Consider the following 14,179-nt stretch of genomic DNA (forward strand, 5'->3'; position numbering starts at 1 on the left):
ATTATCGGCCACTTCCCACCCTGTGTCAATCTTTAGGTTTGCAGAAGTTCAGGGGCAGAGGTGGGGGGTGAAGCCTAGCACATCACCCTGCTCATGCCTCGGATGCTAAGTGGAGAGGTGGTGGGGGCTGGGGACCTCCCACATGGGCTCCCCCACCCCCAAACAAGTCTGCACTCCATGGGTGGTCCCTACCCAACCCCCCCTACCTCCCCCAACCTCTCCTTCAAGGCTTCCACTCCTCTACTTCTTCAGGCCTCACCTCCCTTTCCCTCTACGAGACCCCCACTCCCCACCTCTTGCACTTACCTGGTCCCCAAGACATAGAATCTGGGGACTGCTTGTAATCCCAGTCCTCTCCACTGCTGCCACTGTTGCTGCTGAGACTACAGTGCTGCCTGCCAATCAGATCGGCTGGCAGCTCTGAGGCAGGGCTACCACTCCATACTCAGATGGGAGAAGTCCCAACTCCAGCCAATTAACAATCCTTGGAATGTTAAATGGCTGCAGGGCTGCCGTGATCGATGGCGATGCATTCCTCAGCAAATTTTCGGATGGTGGGGCAAGAAACCCCGCTACCTGAAAAATCCTGCCCCGTGATTCTCTGCAAGTGTTATTTTTAAGTTCTGGCGGCTTGATTTTCTCCTTAAAGTACCTGAAGGTGCAAGATCCTCCTGTTAATTGCAATTTAAACAGAAATCTACAAATTAAGTCATTTGATCACCAAAATCAAAGTTATTTGATCTCAGCCAGGGTGAGGGATGCTATAAGCTGCTTCCAGCTCTGTATCATAGCAAAAATAAGCCATAATATTCAGATAATTGCAATATCGCTGCACACTGCTTCCTGTCAAATGGTCTAATAATCCACACAGTCAGTGCTCACTCACAAACAATGACAAATCTGGCAAGCTATCAGAAGGCAGTGAAAGTGAAGTGAAAGTCACCATAGTCCCAGAGGACCATATGCTGCTCTCTCATTAGAGAAATGACTGGTGGGGAGTTTAACCTGAGGGTCACCACACCTCAGGCGAGGGACGAGGTTGAGAAGGCAGGGCCTGCATGGATGACCTCGGTCGGTACGGGGATAGAACCCACGTCGTTGGCATCACTCTGCATCACAACCAGCCGTCCAGCCAACTGAGCTAACCGGCCCCAGCCAATACCCATGAAAGCATATTTCATCAGAAAATCAGGACAGGATAGAAAGAAATAGTGGCATGATACATTATGTATATTGGAAATTCTAATACGGCTCAATTGTCAGTATGTTAAACTGAACCACTTGCCCAAATAGCTTACTACACCTACCCATGGGTGAGAGCTAATTGGCTGAAGAGCTCTTGCATGTGATAAAACTTATCACCAAGGAGTATGGGCATGTTTTCTCATAAAAATGTATGTGGAAATTTAATCAACAAAATATTCTCTTTTACTTTTCTTTTTTATTCTCTCTATAGCCTGCTACTAACATCACTACATGTGCTGTAGTCCATCTCACCTCTATATCTACCAAATTAACCTAACAAAGATAAATCTCTCACATGCATGAAACTAACTGAGAATGTAGATAGTGCAGCATTTTGTACTTTGCAATCATCTCTGTGAGAACAGAAGTTGAGCAAAACACATTCAAATTATGAGCAGCAGCTATAGGAACTGTAGACTCTGCTGAGATCTGAAAATCTAAATTATATAGAGAACCATTAGTATAACTAGGAATTATGCAGATACTACACATTAAGCAGCAGCTCTCCATAAATCTAAGGTAATAATAATCAATAAATTTCAATTTTCAAACATCTTGGGAGTCCAATCAAGTTCTTTTACTGTTGCTCTGTGCCGTTACTGGGATTTCTTCCCCCAATTCTTGCACCGTAAAATAAGCTGTGGGATCATCCATTGGGCTGCTACTGTTTCCAATAAAATATCAGTCACTTATTCTATTATGGATGTCCATCTAAAAGCATGTAACTTTTAAGGAAATTTTCTGTCCCATTACTTTGTGCTCACAGCGACATATAACCATGTTCTTTGCTGCAGATTACCATTCTCTGCCCCTATGGAACCAGGCCACCCTCCTCAAAAAGTACAAAAGAAACTTTTAAATTTCTCTCTTTGGCAAGTGATAACCATTTTGTTTCTTTTTTACCTGTTACCCCTGTATTGGCAGGTGTTGTTGAGAAATTGAATGCAGGAGCAGCTGTCGTAGTTGTACCAAACCCTCCAAAACCACCTATGTGGACATTTAAAAACAAATCAGAGTTCAACAAAGGTCAACTAATGAACTTTATACCTATATATTTGTGACCCACCATTATTTCAAAATTTCAAAGTATTCATTCAGAGCATTTTCAGATTTAGTGACCAATTTTTGACCATAGTTTAATAAAATGCCAATACTTTCCCACCCGTAAGTGCATAATCACAATCTCAGGGTGACAGGTTATTGGACAATGTGATTGTGAGTTCATAGTTGTGTGAAAAATACCATAATCTCATTGCAGCACAGTGATGCCAAGGCTACAAATACCTTTGGTAATTTTCTTCTGCAGTCTTTTGAATGTCTCACTCTTCCTTCTAAGTGTATTAGCCAAGCTGGACACAAATATTCTTAAATCAATTTGACTAAAGTGTATGCTCCATCAGTGATACAACATTCTCAGACTTATAATGTTCTTGGAGCAATGAATTTATTTGGCCGTGTTAAACACCACTTTGAAAACAAGATATCTTCACTAAATCACTCTGTCTTCCTGGTAACCGTGGTTGCTATCTATAGATATATCTTGTGCATTCATCTATAATAGACTTCCTTTCTTAAAATTAGACCAATCTCCAAATCATACCTTAATGTGCCATCAAGATTGTCTTCACATTTTTAGCTCTAGGGTGTTCGTACATAATGTGATGAACAAAAAAAGATTTCTATGCAAGGAGTTCAGTCCAGCTAATTTCAATGCTGCCGAGGCGCATGTTAGGCTTAACTTTGGAAAACAGCTTTCCAAACATGTATGAAAAATAATTTTAGTTGGCTTTCTGATAGGGAGTTGTCCTTCTTTGAGCCCTGACAGTGGCTTAATGAATAACAACTGCTTTTGTGGCTGAACACAAGGCATCAAACAGGCCATTAAAAGACCACATTAAACAGAATCTATAAAAATTACAGTTCTGATGAAAGCTCATTGACCCCGAAACTCCATTTCTCTTTCTCGACAGACGCTGCCTGATCGGAGTATTTCCACATTTTCTGTTTTTATTTCAGATTTCCAGAAACCACTGTAATTTTCTTTTGTTAAAAAAATTCTAGGTTCAGTAGCCACGTTGCAGCATCAAGAAAGAAAGAGACTGCAATAAAATAATTATTCATGCATATTTCAAGTTTATAAAAAGACGCTCAGTGTGATTAACTATCAGGACAATACAATAAAAACATTGTCCATGTTTGGCTCACGTGGAAGTGGTGTAACAACAGCTAACCATAAAACAAAGACTAAATAGTTGAGTAAGAATTTTTGACACGCTAAGGCATATTGGGTAAAATCAAGCAATTTATTTTAGTAAATCTGGCCAGTAGAGGAATCACAGTTCCTGTTATTCTTGCCAGGATGGTAAAGGCAACTTTGATATTGGAAAAATAACTTGCTACACTTTGAAATGATGGGTCACAAACACCTATCAATCATATGCAAAAATACATTATTGTAGCTAGAAAAATCTACACACTGATGCTCCTTATTAACTGTATGAGTGTAGGGTGGGATAAATGTGTCATTTAAAGGCTCATCTGATGACATGACTTTAACTCAAGATCAACAGAAATTTTATCAGTAATGGGGTAAAAACATAACTAGAAGAGAGAACGGCATTCACAAAAATCCCAGTACTGGAAATCCAAATTCCACTGCAAACATGATGAGAATGAGAGGGAAAGTCCATGCATGTCACAGTACAAAATGAACAGAAAACTTGACTTTGGTATATTTTACAAATTTTATGAAAGTTAAAGAACTGAAAAAGTGATACTTAGAACAAAGCACAAGGTTTAAGACGGGAAAACTCAATCAATTATATGCAACTATGCCAGACTTGGATGAAAATATACACACCTTAATTGTTCTTCCAATGTTTAGGTTTTGAATGGTGCTAATTAAACACAGGTACAGAAAACTAAGGTACACCAGAAAAGAGAACTGAAAAAGGGAACAGCAGCAAGGACTCCGGCCTTGAAATAATGCTTTATGAAACTTGCAAATTGAGTTTCTTCCTCTCCTCTAGGAGCCATTAAGATACTTAAAATAAATAGGTTAACCTCTCCACTAACAGCAGAGGAATGAATTTCAAATTAAGTTCAACATTCGTCGCTTGTATCCAACAGGATAATTTCAAGCCCTCCAATGTGGAGCTTTCAACATAATGTCACTGCAACATAAGAGGCCATGTATTCCAAATACTCCAGGCCAACTATTTTGATGTAACATCCCAAAAATAATTTTATTCACAACATTTAAAACTTTGACTCATACAGGTATAGGAGCAAGTGTATTTGACTAGCCTCAGCAACAACTTTGCCTCAATATTAGTTGTCCATGCATAACCCTGATTAGCAGGCCCTCTAAAGCTCAAAAACACATTTTGCTTCTTTGTCCTAGTAAATCAAAATTTCTCATTCTTTGCAATATCCCAAAACAGTTAAAAGGGAATGCCAACCAGAATTTTACAGGAATAAAAATAAATCTCTAATATAAGTGACAGTGAATAACTTTGATGAAAATGACTCATGCTACACAATGAATTAAAATGAAAAGAAAACATTTTTGACAATTTCTCACAAGCGCAAATGAACCGAATCAGATCCAGCTAGAGAGCATATATTTTAAAATGCTAGATATATCCCCTTAAACTAAGCAATAAACATTCTCTTCCCCCACTGTACCTCACACTTAACAGAAAAAAGACAGTCTATGTGATTTTTTAAAAATCAAATTCATATACAGCTTTCAGCGTTTTAAAGAAGGTTGCAGGAATTCATATACATGGAAAAGGAGACATTTTGTGAAAACACCTGGAACAATCCTGTTAACCCAACACAAACTATCAAAACAGTAACAATGAACTTATGGTCTGTATAACTCTTGCTCGGTAATTGGCACACTACATCTGTGAGCTTTATTAAATGCTGGAACTAAAGCAGGTTATTAGCATACATAAAGAGAAAAGAAGGTTTAATGCTCCTGATTTTGGCAAAGGATCTACACTCTAAATGTTTTGCTAGTGGTGTTGGGCGGGGGCAGGGGTTTAAACTAGGTTGGCAGGGGGATGGGAACCTGAGGGCAAAGTCAGAGCAGGGAACGGGAGATGGGGAATTAGAGAGTGACTCTGAAAGACAGAAGAAGCACAGGTTAAAAAGTGTACGGCACAAGAATTTCGCAGTGTTAAAAGGTATATATGTAAATACAAGGAGCATGGTAAATAAAGCCGATGAGCAGACATATGGCAGCATGATAACATTGCTAGAATGAAAAGTTGGCTTAAGGAGGGGCAAAAAATGACAGCTCAACATCCCTGGATACAGAGTTTTCAGATAGGATAGGGAGGGGTATAAAAAAGGTGGGAATGTAACAATATTGGTTAAAGAATCAATTACAGCTGTAAGGTGGGATGATATAGTAAATGAAGCATCAAATGAGGCCATATGGATTGAGCTCAGAAATAAAAAAGGGGCAGCCACACTGCTAGGACTGTACTACAGACCCCCAAATAGTGGAAGAGAGTTAGAAGAGCAAATATGTAGGTAGATTTCTGAGTGCGAAAACAATAGCTGGGGACTTCAGCTACCGTAATATCAATTGGGATACGAACAATGTGAAAGGCACAGTGGACGCAAAATTCTTGAACTGCATCCAAGAGAACTATTTTAGCCAGCACGTAACAAGTCCAACAAGAGGGGGTGCAATTCTAGATTTAGTCTTAGGAAATGAAGCTGGACAAGTGGATGAAGTAGCAGTGGGGGACCATTTTGGAAATAGTGACCATAATACAGTTAGATTTAGCATCATTATGGAAAAGGACAAAGATAGAACAGGAGTGAAAGTTCTAAATTGGGGAACATAAATTTTACGAAGCTCAGAGGTGAGCTGGCGATAATGGACTGGAGACATTAGAAGGAAAAACTGTGTCAAATCAGTGGGAGGCATTCAAAGGCGAGATTCTATGGGCACAGTGTAGACATGTCCGCACAAATAAAAGGGTGGTACAGCTAAATCTAGAGCCTCCTGGTTGTCCAGAAGCATGCAGGCGAAGTTAAAGCAGAAAAAGAAAGCTTATGACAGTCACAAAAGACATAATACTGTAGAGAGCCTACAAGAGTGTAGAAAGTACAGGGGTGAAGTAAAAATGGAAATTAGGAAAGCAAAGAGAGGATATGAAAAAATATTGGTAGGTAAAATCAAAGAAAGCCCAAAGAAGTTTTACCAGTACATTAAGAGCAAGAGAATAACTAAGGAAAGGGTAGGGCCTATCAGAGACGTACATGGTAACTTGTGCATTGATGCTGAAGATGTGGGCAGGGTTCTCAATGTGTACTTTGTCTCCATCTTTACTAAGGAGAGGGATGATGCAGGCATTCTAGTTAATGAGGAGGAGTGTGAAACATTAGATACAATAAGCATAGTGAGAGAGGAAGTACTGGAGCAAATGACATCCTTGAAGGTGGATAAGTCACCAGGGCCACCAGATGGATTGCATCCCAGGCTGTTAAAGGAAGACAGGGAATAAATAGTGGATGCTCTGAGGATTATTTTCCAATCCTCACTAGATACAGGCGAGGTACCAGAGGGTTGGAGGTTGGCAAATTTTGTACCATTATTCAAAAAGGGTGCAAGGGATAGGCCGGAAAATTATAGACCAGTCAGTCTGACTTCAGTGGTGGGCAAATTATTGGAATCAATTCTGAGAGACAGGATAAACTGTCACTTTGAAAGGCACGGGTTGATCAGGGACAGTCAACATGGTTTTGTTAGGGGAAGATCGTGTCTTACTAACTTAATAGAATTTTTTGAGTAAGTTACAAGAAGGATTGGTGAGGGTAGTGCAGTGGATGTTGTCTACATGGACTTTAGTATGGCATTTGACAAAATCTCACTTGGCAGATTGGTCAGGAAAGGTGAGATCCCATGGGATACAGGGGAAGGTGGCAGGTTAGATCCAAAATTGGCTCAGTGACAGGAAACAAAGGGTAATGGTCAATAGATGTTTTTGCGAATGGAAAACAGTTTTCAGTGGTGTTCCACAGGGCTCAGTGTTGGGGCCCTTGTTGTTTGTTGTATATATTAATGATTTAGACATAAATGTGGGAGGTATGACTGGGAAATTTACAGTTGACACAAAAATTGGCCATGTAGTCGATAGTGAGGAGAATAGCTGTTGTCTCCAGAATGATATCAATGGCTTAGTTGAGCGGGCAGAAAAGTGGCAAGTGGAATTCAATCCGGAAAATTGTGAGATTATGCATTTGGGGAGGGCAAACAAAACAAGGAAATACTCAATAAACGGGGGGGACATTGAGAGGGGTACAGGAAGTGAGAGACCTTGGAGTACATGTCCTCAGGTCCCTGAAGATGGCAGGGCAGGTGGATAAAGTGGTAAAGAAAGCATATGGAATGCTTTCCTTTATTGGATGAGGTATTGTATACAAAAGCAGGGATGTAACGATGGAACTGTATAAAATGCTGGTTAGGCCACGGCTGGAATTTTGTGTATAGTTATGGTCACCACATTACAAAAGGACATAATTGCTCTGGAGAGAGTACAGAGAAGATTTACAAGAATGCTGCCAGGACTTGGAAATTGCAGCTATGAAGAAAAATTGGATAGGCTGGGGTTGTTTTCCTTAGAATAGAGGCTGAGGGGTGACCTAATTGAGGCATACAAAATTATGAGAGGCCTAGATAGGTTGGACAGTAAAGGCTTGTTTCCCCTAGCTGAGGGGTCAATTACCAGGGGGCACAGATTTACAGTGAAAGAAGGATTAGAGAGGACATAAGAAAAAACTTTTTCGCCTAGAGGGTGATGGGCGTCTGGAATTCACTGCCTGGATTGGTGGTTGAGGCTGAAACGCTCAACTCATTTAAAATGTACTTGAATCTGCATCTGAAGCACTGTAACTGGCAAGGCCGCGGACCAGGTGCTGGAAAGTGGCATTAAAATGAGCGGCTAGTTTCTTTTTCATCTTTTTTTGGCCAGCACAGACATGATGGGTTGAATAGCCTCTTTCTGCGCTGTAACTTTTCTATGGTTCTATGTTAACCTGCCCCCTTCCTTAGTGTTTTTGTTGCCATTTTGCTTTGTTTTCAGATCTTCAGCATTTGCACTTTTTCTCTCATTGCTAATTTTTTTTAAGCTACTTGGCAACATTGCTCATGATTCAGATGCCCCCACCCCTAAACCTAACTGACCACTGATGTTTTATCTCAGTTTAATTTTTCTTTGTTAAGTTTATAGAGCTGTTTGGGGGCCTTGAGCATTTTTTGCCCAATCTTGCCCACTAACAGTGTACTCCAAGAGCTGCAGCTTTTGTTCTGTAACCAACAATCAGGGAGAAATGCATCCAACTAAAAAAGAACACAGCAGCTACAGGATGTTATTCCAAACACTGCGCCTTAAAATTAAACAGGCTCACTAGGAACGGTGAAAACCAACAATGGAAGATGGGAGAGAAAGTAAGATTTTTTTTTGGTAAATGTGGTAAGGATAGGTGAGAAATTAAAGAAAGCGGACACTCGAATATAAATGACCAGGTAGTGATGCAAGTGACAAAAATGAGTAAGCTGCCAAACAGAGTTGGATACTTTCCTCGTACACTGTAACCTCTCCAGTCGGGAATGCTTGGGACCCAGTCTTTTCTATATTTTGGAATTTTCTAGATTATGGAATAATGTTAGAATGCTTAACCACAAGTGTGTGAACTAGAAAACACTGTGGACATAAATATTTCCCCGAAACAAGTGGTCTTAGCGATAGTGCAGATATGTGGTTGGAAGCTAACCTTCGGTCAAATATGACACCAAGGTTGCAAACAGTCTGTTTGATTTCAGACTGTTGGCAGAGACAGGGATGGAGTCAGTAGCTCGGGAATGGAGTTTGGAGCAGGGATCAAAGGCAATGACTTCTGAATTCTCAATATTTAACTGAAAGAAATTTCTGTTCATCCAGTATTGGGTGTTGGATAAGCAGTATGATAATTTAACTTTTATTTTCATTTTCAACTTTCTCTCCTATTGTCGCACAGGCATCAACTCTCACTAGGACTGAGCTGTGATAACAACCTTCCATCATGAGGCTGTTCTTCACATGAGCTCAGAGACAAGAACTATTTGATCATTAGGGGGATTACAGGATAATTTTTTAACTTTTGTTGTACCTGATGTTCTCCATTTGAAGAAGTGCGTCTGTTGAGCGATCAGGTATGAAAACCTTTGATAATCCTTTCCTTTTCATAGCCTAAAGTAATGAGTCCAATTCTTGCACCCTCACCACCCCGCCCCCCACCCCCACCACACCCACTCTCCTCCCTCCCATCATCACACTTAAAGTGGGACTTTGTTGGACTATACAGCTCAATGAAACGCCAGTTAGAAAAATGGAGTAATTTCAACTCTTATTTTCAACATAATGAAACATCTGTCTATATCAGTGAAAATATATGATTTATAAGGCCAGTCAGTGACTAAATTTACAAGTTATTGACACCTCCAAAGCACTACCAAAGACTGAGAAGGACAAGGAATCACTTGCTATCACTGATGTCAGTCAAGTTGCTGTTTTTTAAAATTTAAATTCAGCAAAGATATGAAGGTGGCTGCAGGTGGGACTTAATTCACAGGGTTGATGAGAAGAAAAATACTTATAGATTTTGGAGCAATAACAGATTTGGCAACAATTTTTGCAGCAAAGATTGCATCTCATGCAAAGCAGGGTTGGGCTCCTTAAGTTATGGCATAAGTCCTCCAAGTTGGTCAAGAAACAATTCAATGATCAGTATGTTTAAAACAAAACCTTATTAAATGTCCTTATTAAAGGTCTTCTAAATTGAAGCCAAAAAATGACTGCACAGTAAAGCAGCCACATTTTTGGATTACTGTGGCGCTGAGGAAGTAAGTAAAGCAGTTTTAAAATAATGTCAGAAAGTCCCTCTCAAAAAGTATTAATCCTTTTATGTTGTAGAATTTAGACAGTTAGGAAAAAAAACTGGAGACCAATTTAAATTTAAATAACCAAATCCTCGGGCTTTTAGAAATATTGGCTCCTATTTTATTTATATAAAAGATTAAATGAGATAAACTTTACTTTAGATGTTTACCTCGAAATCTGATAAACATGTCATTGAGTGCAGATCAATACTGCAAAACAACTTGCTATCCAATTAAGTCCTTCTGTTTTACTGCCTGTATCACCAAGTCAAATTACTTTTCATAACTAAATCTTTGTCACATTTCACAGAACATCAATGAAACACTAGAATGGTTGTAGCAACAATAAAGTGCATCGGTGTTGACACACAGTACTTAGTCGGGTGTGAGGGCATGATTCCCCCCATGCATTTCCAATCTTGACCATGATGTTAAAGGGAGTCAATGAGCAGAGCACTTTCTCTAAGAGAGAAAATAAACACACCGTTTCTTAAACGCAGAGTACATTTAGGTCACGATCACACACCTCTTGACATCTAGCTCAACTGCTGCACCTGCTGTGGGCCCACCAATTTGGTTACACAGAAATTGTTATACAACAAGCTTAAAAAGGGATAAGAAATATTACTTTTAACATTGGGCATACAATTCAAATGATTGTCCTTTTACCTCATTATAGAGAAGGTGGAATTGTTCTCAGAGCAGAGAAAGTTCTTAGAGCAGATCGTAGCCCTGAATTACTTACAGGCACATTGAACTTTTTGAGGATGGCATGTGTTTTTTTTTAAAAAAGGACATACAAGCAAAAGCTAGCTGAGAATGTAAAGTAACCTCTTTCTGGAAAATTCCTATGTGGATCATACTTGAACGACTAGTTCAGAGAAGAACATGGAATGCCACGCCTAAAAAGGTGTCAAGGCCTACTTCAGAAGGAGACACTTGAAAGGAAGTGGTGCAATGCAAAAGACCGAACTTTAATCTCCTGTGGTTGCAGAGACAATGGAGACTGATTACCACATCTCAGCAGAAACTATCTCCAGTTGAGTTATATCTCACAATGTGGAAATGGTCTGAGGTGAAAGAAAGCAGATTCTGGGCCAAACCCACGTTTGTTTTTTTTCCCTTCCAGGAATACACAAGAAACTGGGTTAAAAAGCCAGCTGCAAACCTCATCTGTGTTTTCTCGTTCTGGTGTGATAGTGTGTGCTGTGCAGGTCATGGCAGAAGAACATCAGCTTGGCATCCCTAGAGCTTGCAGGTAAAAATCTCTCTCTCTCTTGCTGGGGGCAAGTCAGAAAAGCCACAGTCAAAAAGGAAATAGGAAAGCTCCTTCAGCTAACCTGCAGAACCAAGTGTCTACAAACCAACTGCTCAAGTGCCAAAGTCAGCTCTGCCGGAATCACCCAACTTAATTGCCACAACGTTTCACCATCTACTCCTCACGGACAAGCCAAAGATTGATTCGTATGTCTTTTTTCACTTTTATTTTTAGACTGAATTTCTCATTTCTGATCTGTGTGTGTGTTCTATTTTTTAAATTATTTTTTCCTCAGGTTTTTAGTAACGAATAAACTTACTCTTTCTTTTACTCAAGAAAGCCTGGTTAAATTGGCTCCTTCTAAAACATAAATACATTTGGACTGGGAAAAGGTATACCAGTTAACTTAATTAATATAATTAACCTCGTTGTGACCAACTGAGGGGGTTGAATAAAGAAGGGGAGCCAGCTCATTCCTCCTCACCCAGGAGCATAACAAAATTGGGGTCCCGTTCGGGAAGTTAACAATTTGGGGTATCTTGTCTGGGATCAATACAAATTGGGGGACCCCGCCCAGGGACCAGTCGTAACAAAGGTTACAGGGAGATTTAATAGAAGAGTTCAAAATTGAGGGATTTTGAGAAGAGTAGGTCGGAAGAAACTGTTTCAACTGACAATAGGGCGAGTAACCAGAGGACACAAATTTAAGATAATTGGCAAACAATCTAGGGAGAAAACGAAGAGAATGTTTTTTTCAGAGTTCCTGCTGTTAGGAACTGGAATGCATAGCTTGGAAAGGTGGAGGAAGCAAATTCAATCGTAGCTTTCAAAAGGAAATTTAATACATACTTGAAAAAGAGAAAGTTGCAAGGTTACAGGGAATAAATAGGGGAGTGGAACTAATTTGATGAATCTTTCAAACAACTGGCACAGACACAATGGGTCAAATTGTGGTCATCTGTGGTGTATGATTCTGTGGTTAAATGCATAGTGTTTCCTTAGACCAAGTACAAACTGATCATTACTCTGAGCTGTTGTGACCGACTACTGCAATATAGAAGGTGGATACAACCTATTGAATCAAAACTGAATAAACACCCAATGATGAATTGCAGAATGTTTATTACTACAGTGCAGGGTTACCAAATGTATGTACAACATGTCACATTAACACTGTGCTACTCAGCTGTGGATCTGTTCGCCCATGAGTAACAATTTAGGTGTCAAAAGCTTGGTGAAACCGTAACTCAGATGAAATGAGGCACTGAAATGAATGAATGTATTAAAAATAATCTGCCACTTTGCTTGCAGTAGCAGGAAACTACCTGTGCCAGCCAAGCCACCACTACCAAAACCTGTGGTTGTAGCTGCACCAAAACTTCCGATATTTAAGCCAATTGCAGTGTTAGCGTTTAGTCCGAAACCCCCAAAATTAAAGCTACTGGCTGTAGCAGCTCCAAGCCCACCAAAACCTGCAGAAAAGGAAGCACTGTAAAACTGATGCAAGAAATGGTTAGTTTAAAAAAAACAGCATTTTATATGATCCCAAAACAAACGTCAAGACCTTCCAATTTGGATTTCCCTAGGGCTATCAGGAATAGTATTAGGTTGTATTAACATGCAAAATATACATGGAACTCGTTAAAACAAATGCCAACTGGTGATGCAAGTATCTATAGGATATACAGTAATAAATTTAGGATTATAAATAGTGTTATAAAAAACATTAGAGACCCAAAATATTCCAGTGCTAGATTTGGCCAATTAAAACACTAGAGGGCCAAACCATCTAAAAGTTAAAGGTTATTCTAGTATTGTCATTCCACTACCACAGTAAATACTGTATATATTTGTAATCCATGCTAAATGTATTAATGTCATTGCTGTATTTTTTGTATATTAGAAAACATAATGAAGTTCAGTGAAGTTGAAACTGGAAGTTACTAGAGGTCAAAGGGGGCAGGACAGTTGCACCGAGGTACAAGTTCAGAGTTTCCCCACTACCTGATTTATGTTTCAACACTGGCTAGTGTTGAAACATATTTTTAAATTTCTTTATACTAAAGGCACAGTTCCATGCAATGACCCCATATATCTAAGAATGTCACATGCAACTTGTCTTTCTATGGCATCTTTAACATAGGAAAATATCCCAAGGTGCTTCATAGAGGCATAATCAGACAAAAATGGATGCCAAACCAAAGCAAGAGGTATTATGAGGGATCAAGGAAATGGGTTTTAAGAATGATCTTGAAGGTGGAAAGGGAGGTGGAATGGCACAGGAATTTAATGAGGTAATTCAAGGTTGAGAGAGTTTACAGGGATATGGAGCAGACTGGCCATGAAGGGATTTAAATGTCAAGATGAGAATTGGGGGATCAGGTGTCAATATAGGTCAACAAGCACAGTGGATGCCTGAGTGAGTGCGTGAAAGAATATTGAACCAGGAGAGCACCAGAATAGTTTGTCTGAAGGTAATACATGTTAATAGAGCCTAAGAAGGTTGGTGTTGAGAAACCTCAAGACTGTCCTGCTGCCTTCATTGGCTGTTCTAATAAAAAATCATCCTGTCAATAATGTTTCCTTATATCCTGCCTAAATCTTTTTCTTCCTGGCTTCATTCCCCTTTGTTCTGTTACGTTATGCCAATACGAACAGCTCTAACTGCTTTTCTATATCTTTAAGCCAAACATGGAAGGGACGGGGCTTTTATCTCCCCCCATCCCACCCACCAC

General features: G+C 39.7%; 1 protein-coding gene across 8 annotated transcripts in view; it reads right to left on the minus strand.

The window, feature by feature from the left end:
* The window catches only part of nup54 (nucleoporin 54), a 79,125-nt gene that overhangs the window by 28,317 nt on the left and 36,629 nt on the right, over positions 1-14,179 (minus strand). For 4 of the 8 annotated variants that reach the window (XM_078544139.1, XM_078544164.1, XM_078544147.1 and 1 more), the window contains one exon: positions 2,149-2,232. The exons of the other annotated variants lie outside the window; for them this stretch is intronic. In XM_078544139.1, the coding sequence (XP_078400265.1) occupies positions 2,149-2,232 (84 nt within the window). The remainder of the gene's footprint in view (positions 1-2,148; positions 2,233-14,179) is intronic. 8 annotated transcript variants of the gene reach the window in all.

Source organism: Cetorhinus maximus, chromosome 1, assembly GCF_964194155.1.
Source record: "Cetorhinus maximus chromosome 1, sCetMax3.hap1.1, whole genome shotgun sequence".
NCBI lineage: Eukaryota > Metazoa > Chordata > Chondrichthyes > Lamniformes > Cetorhinidae > Cetorhinus > Cetorhinus maximus.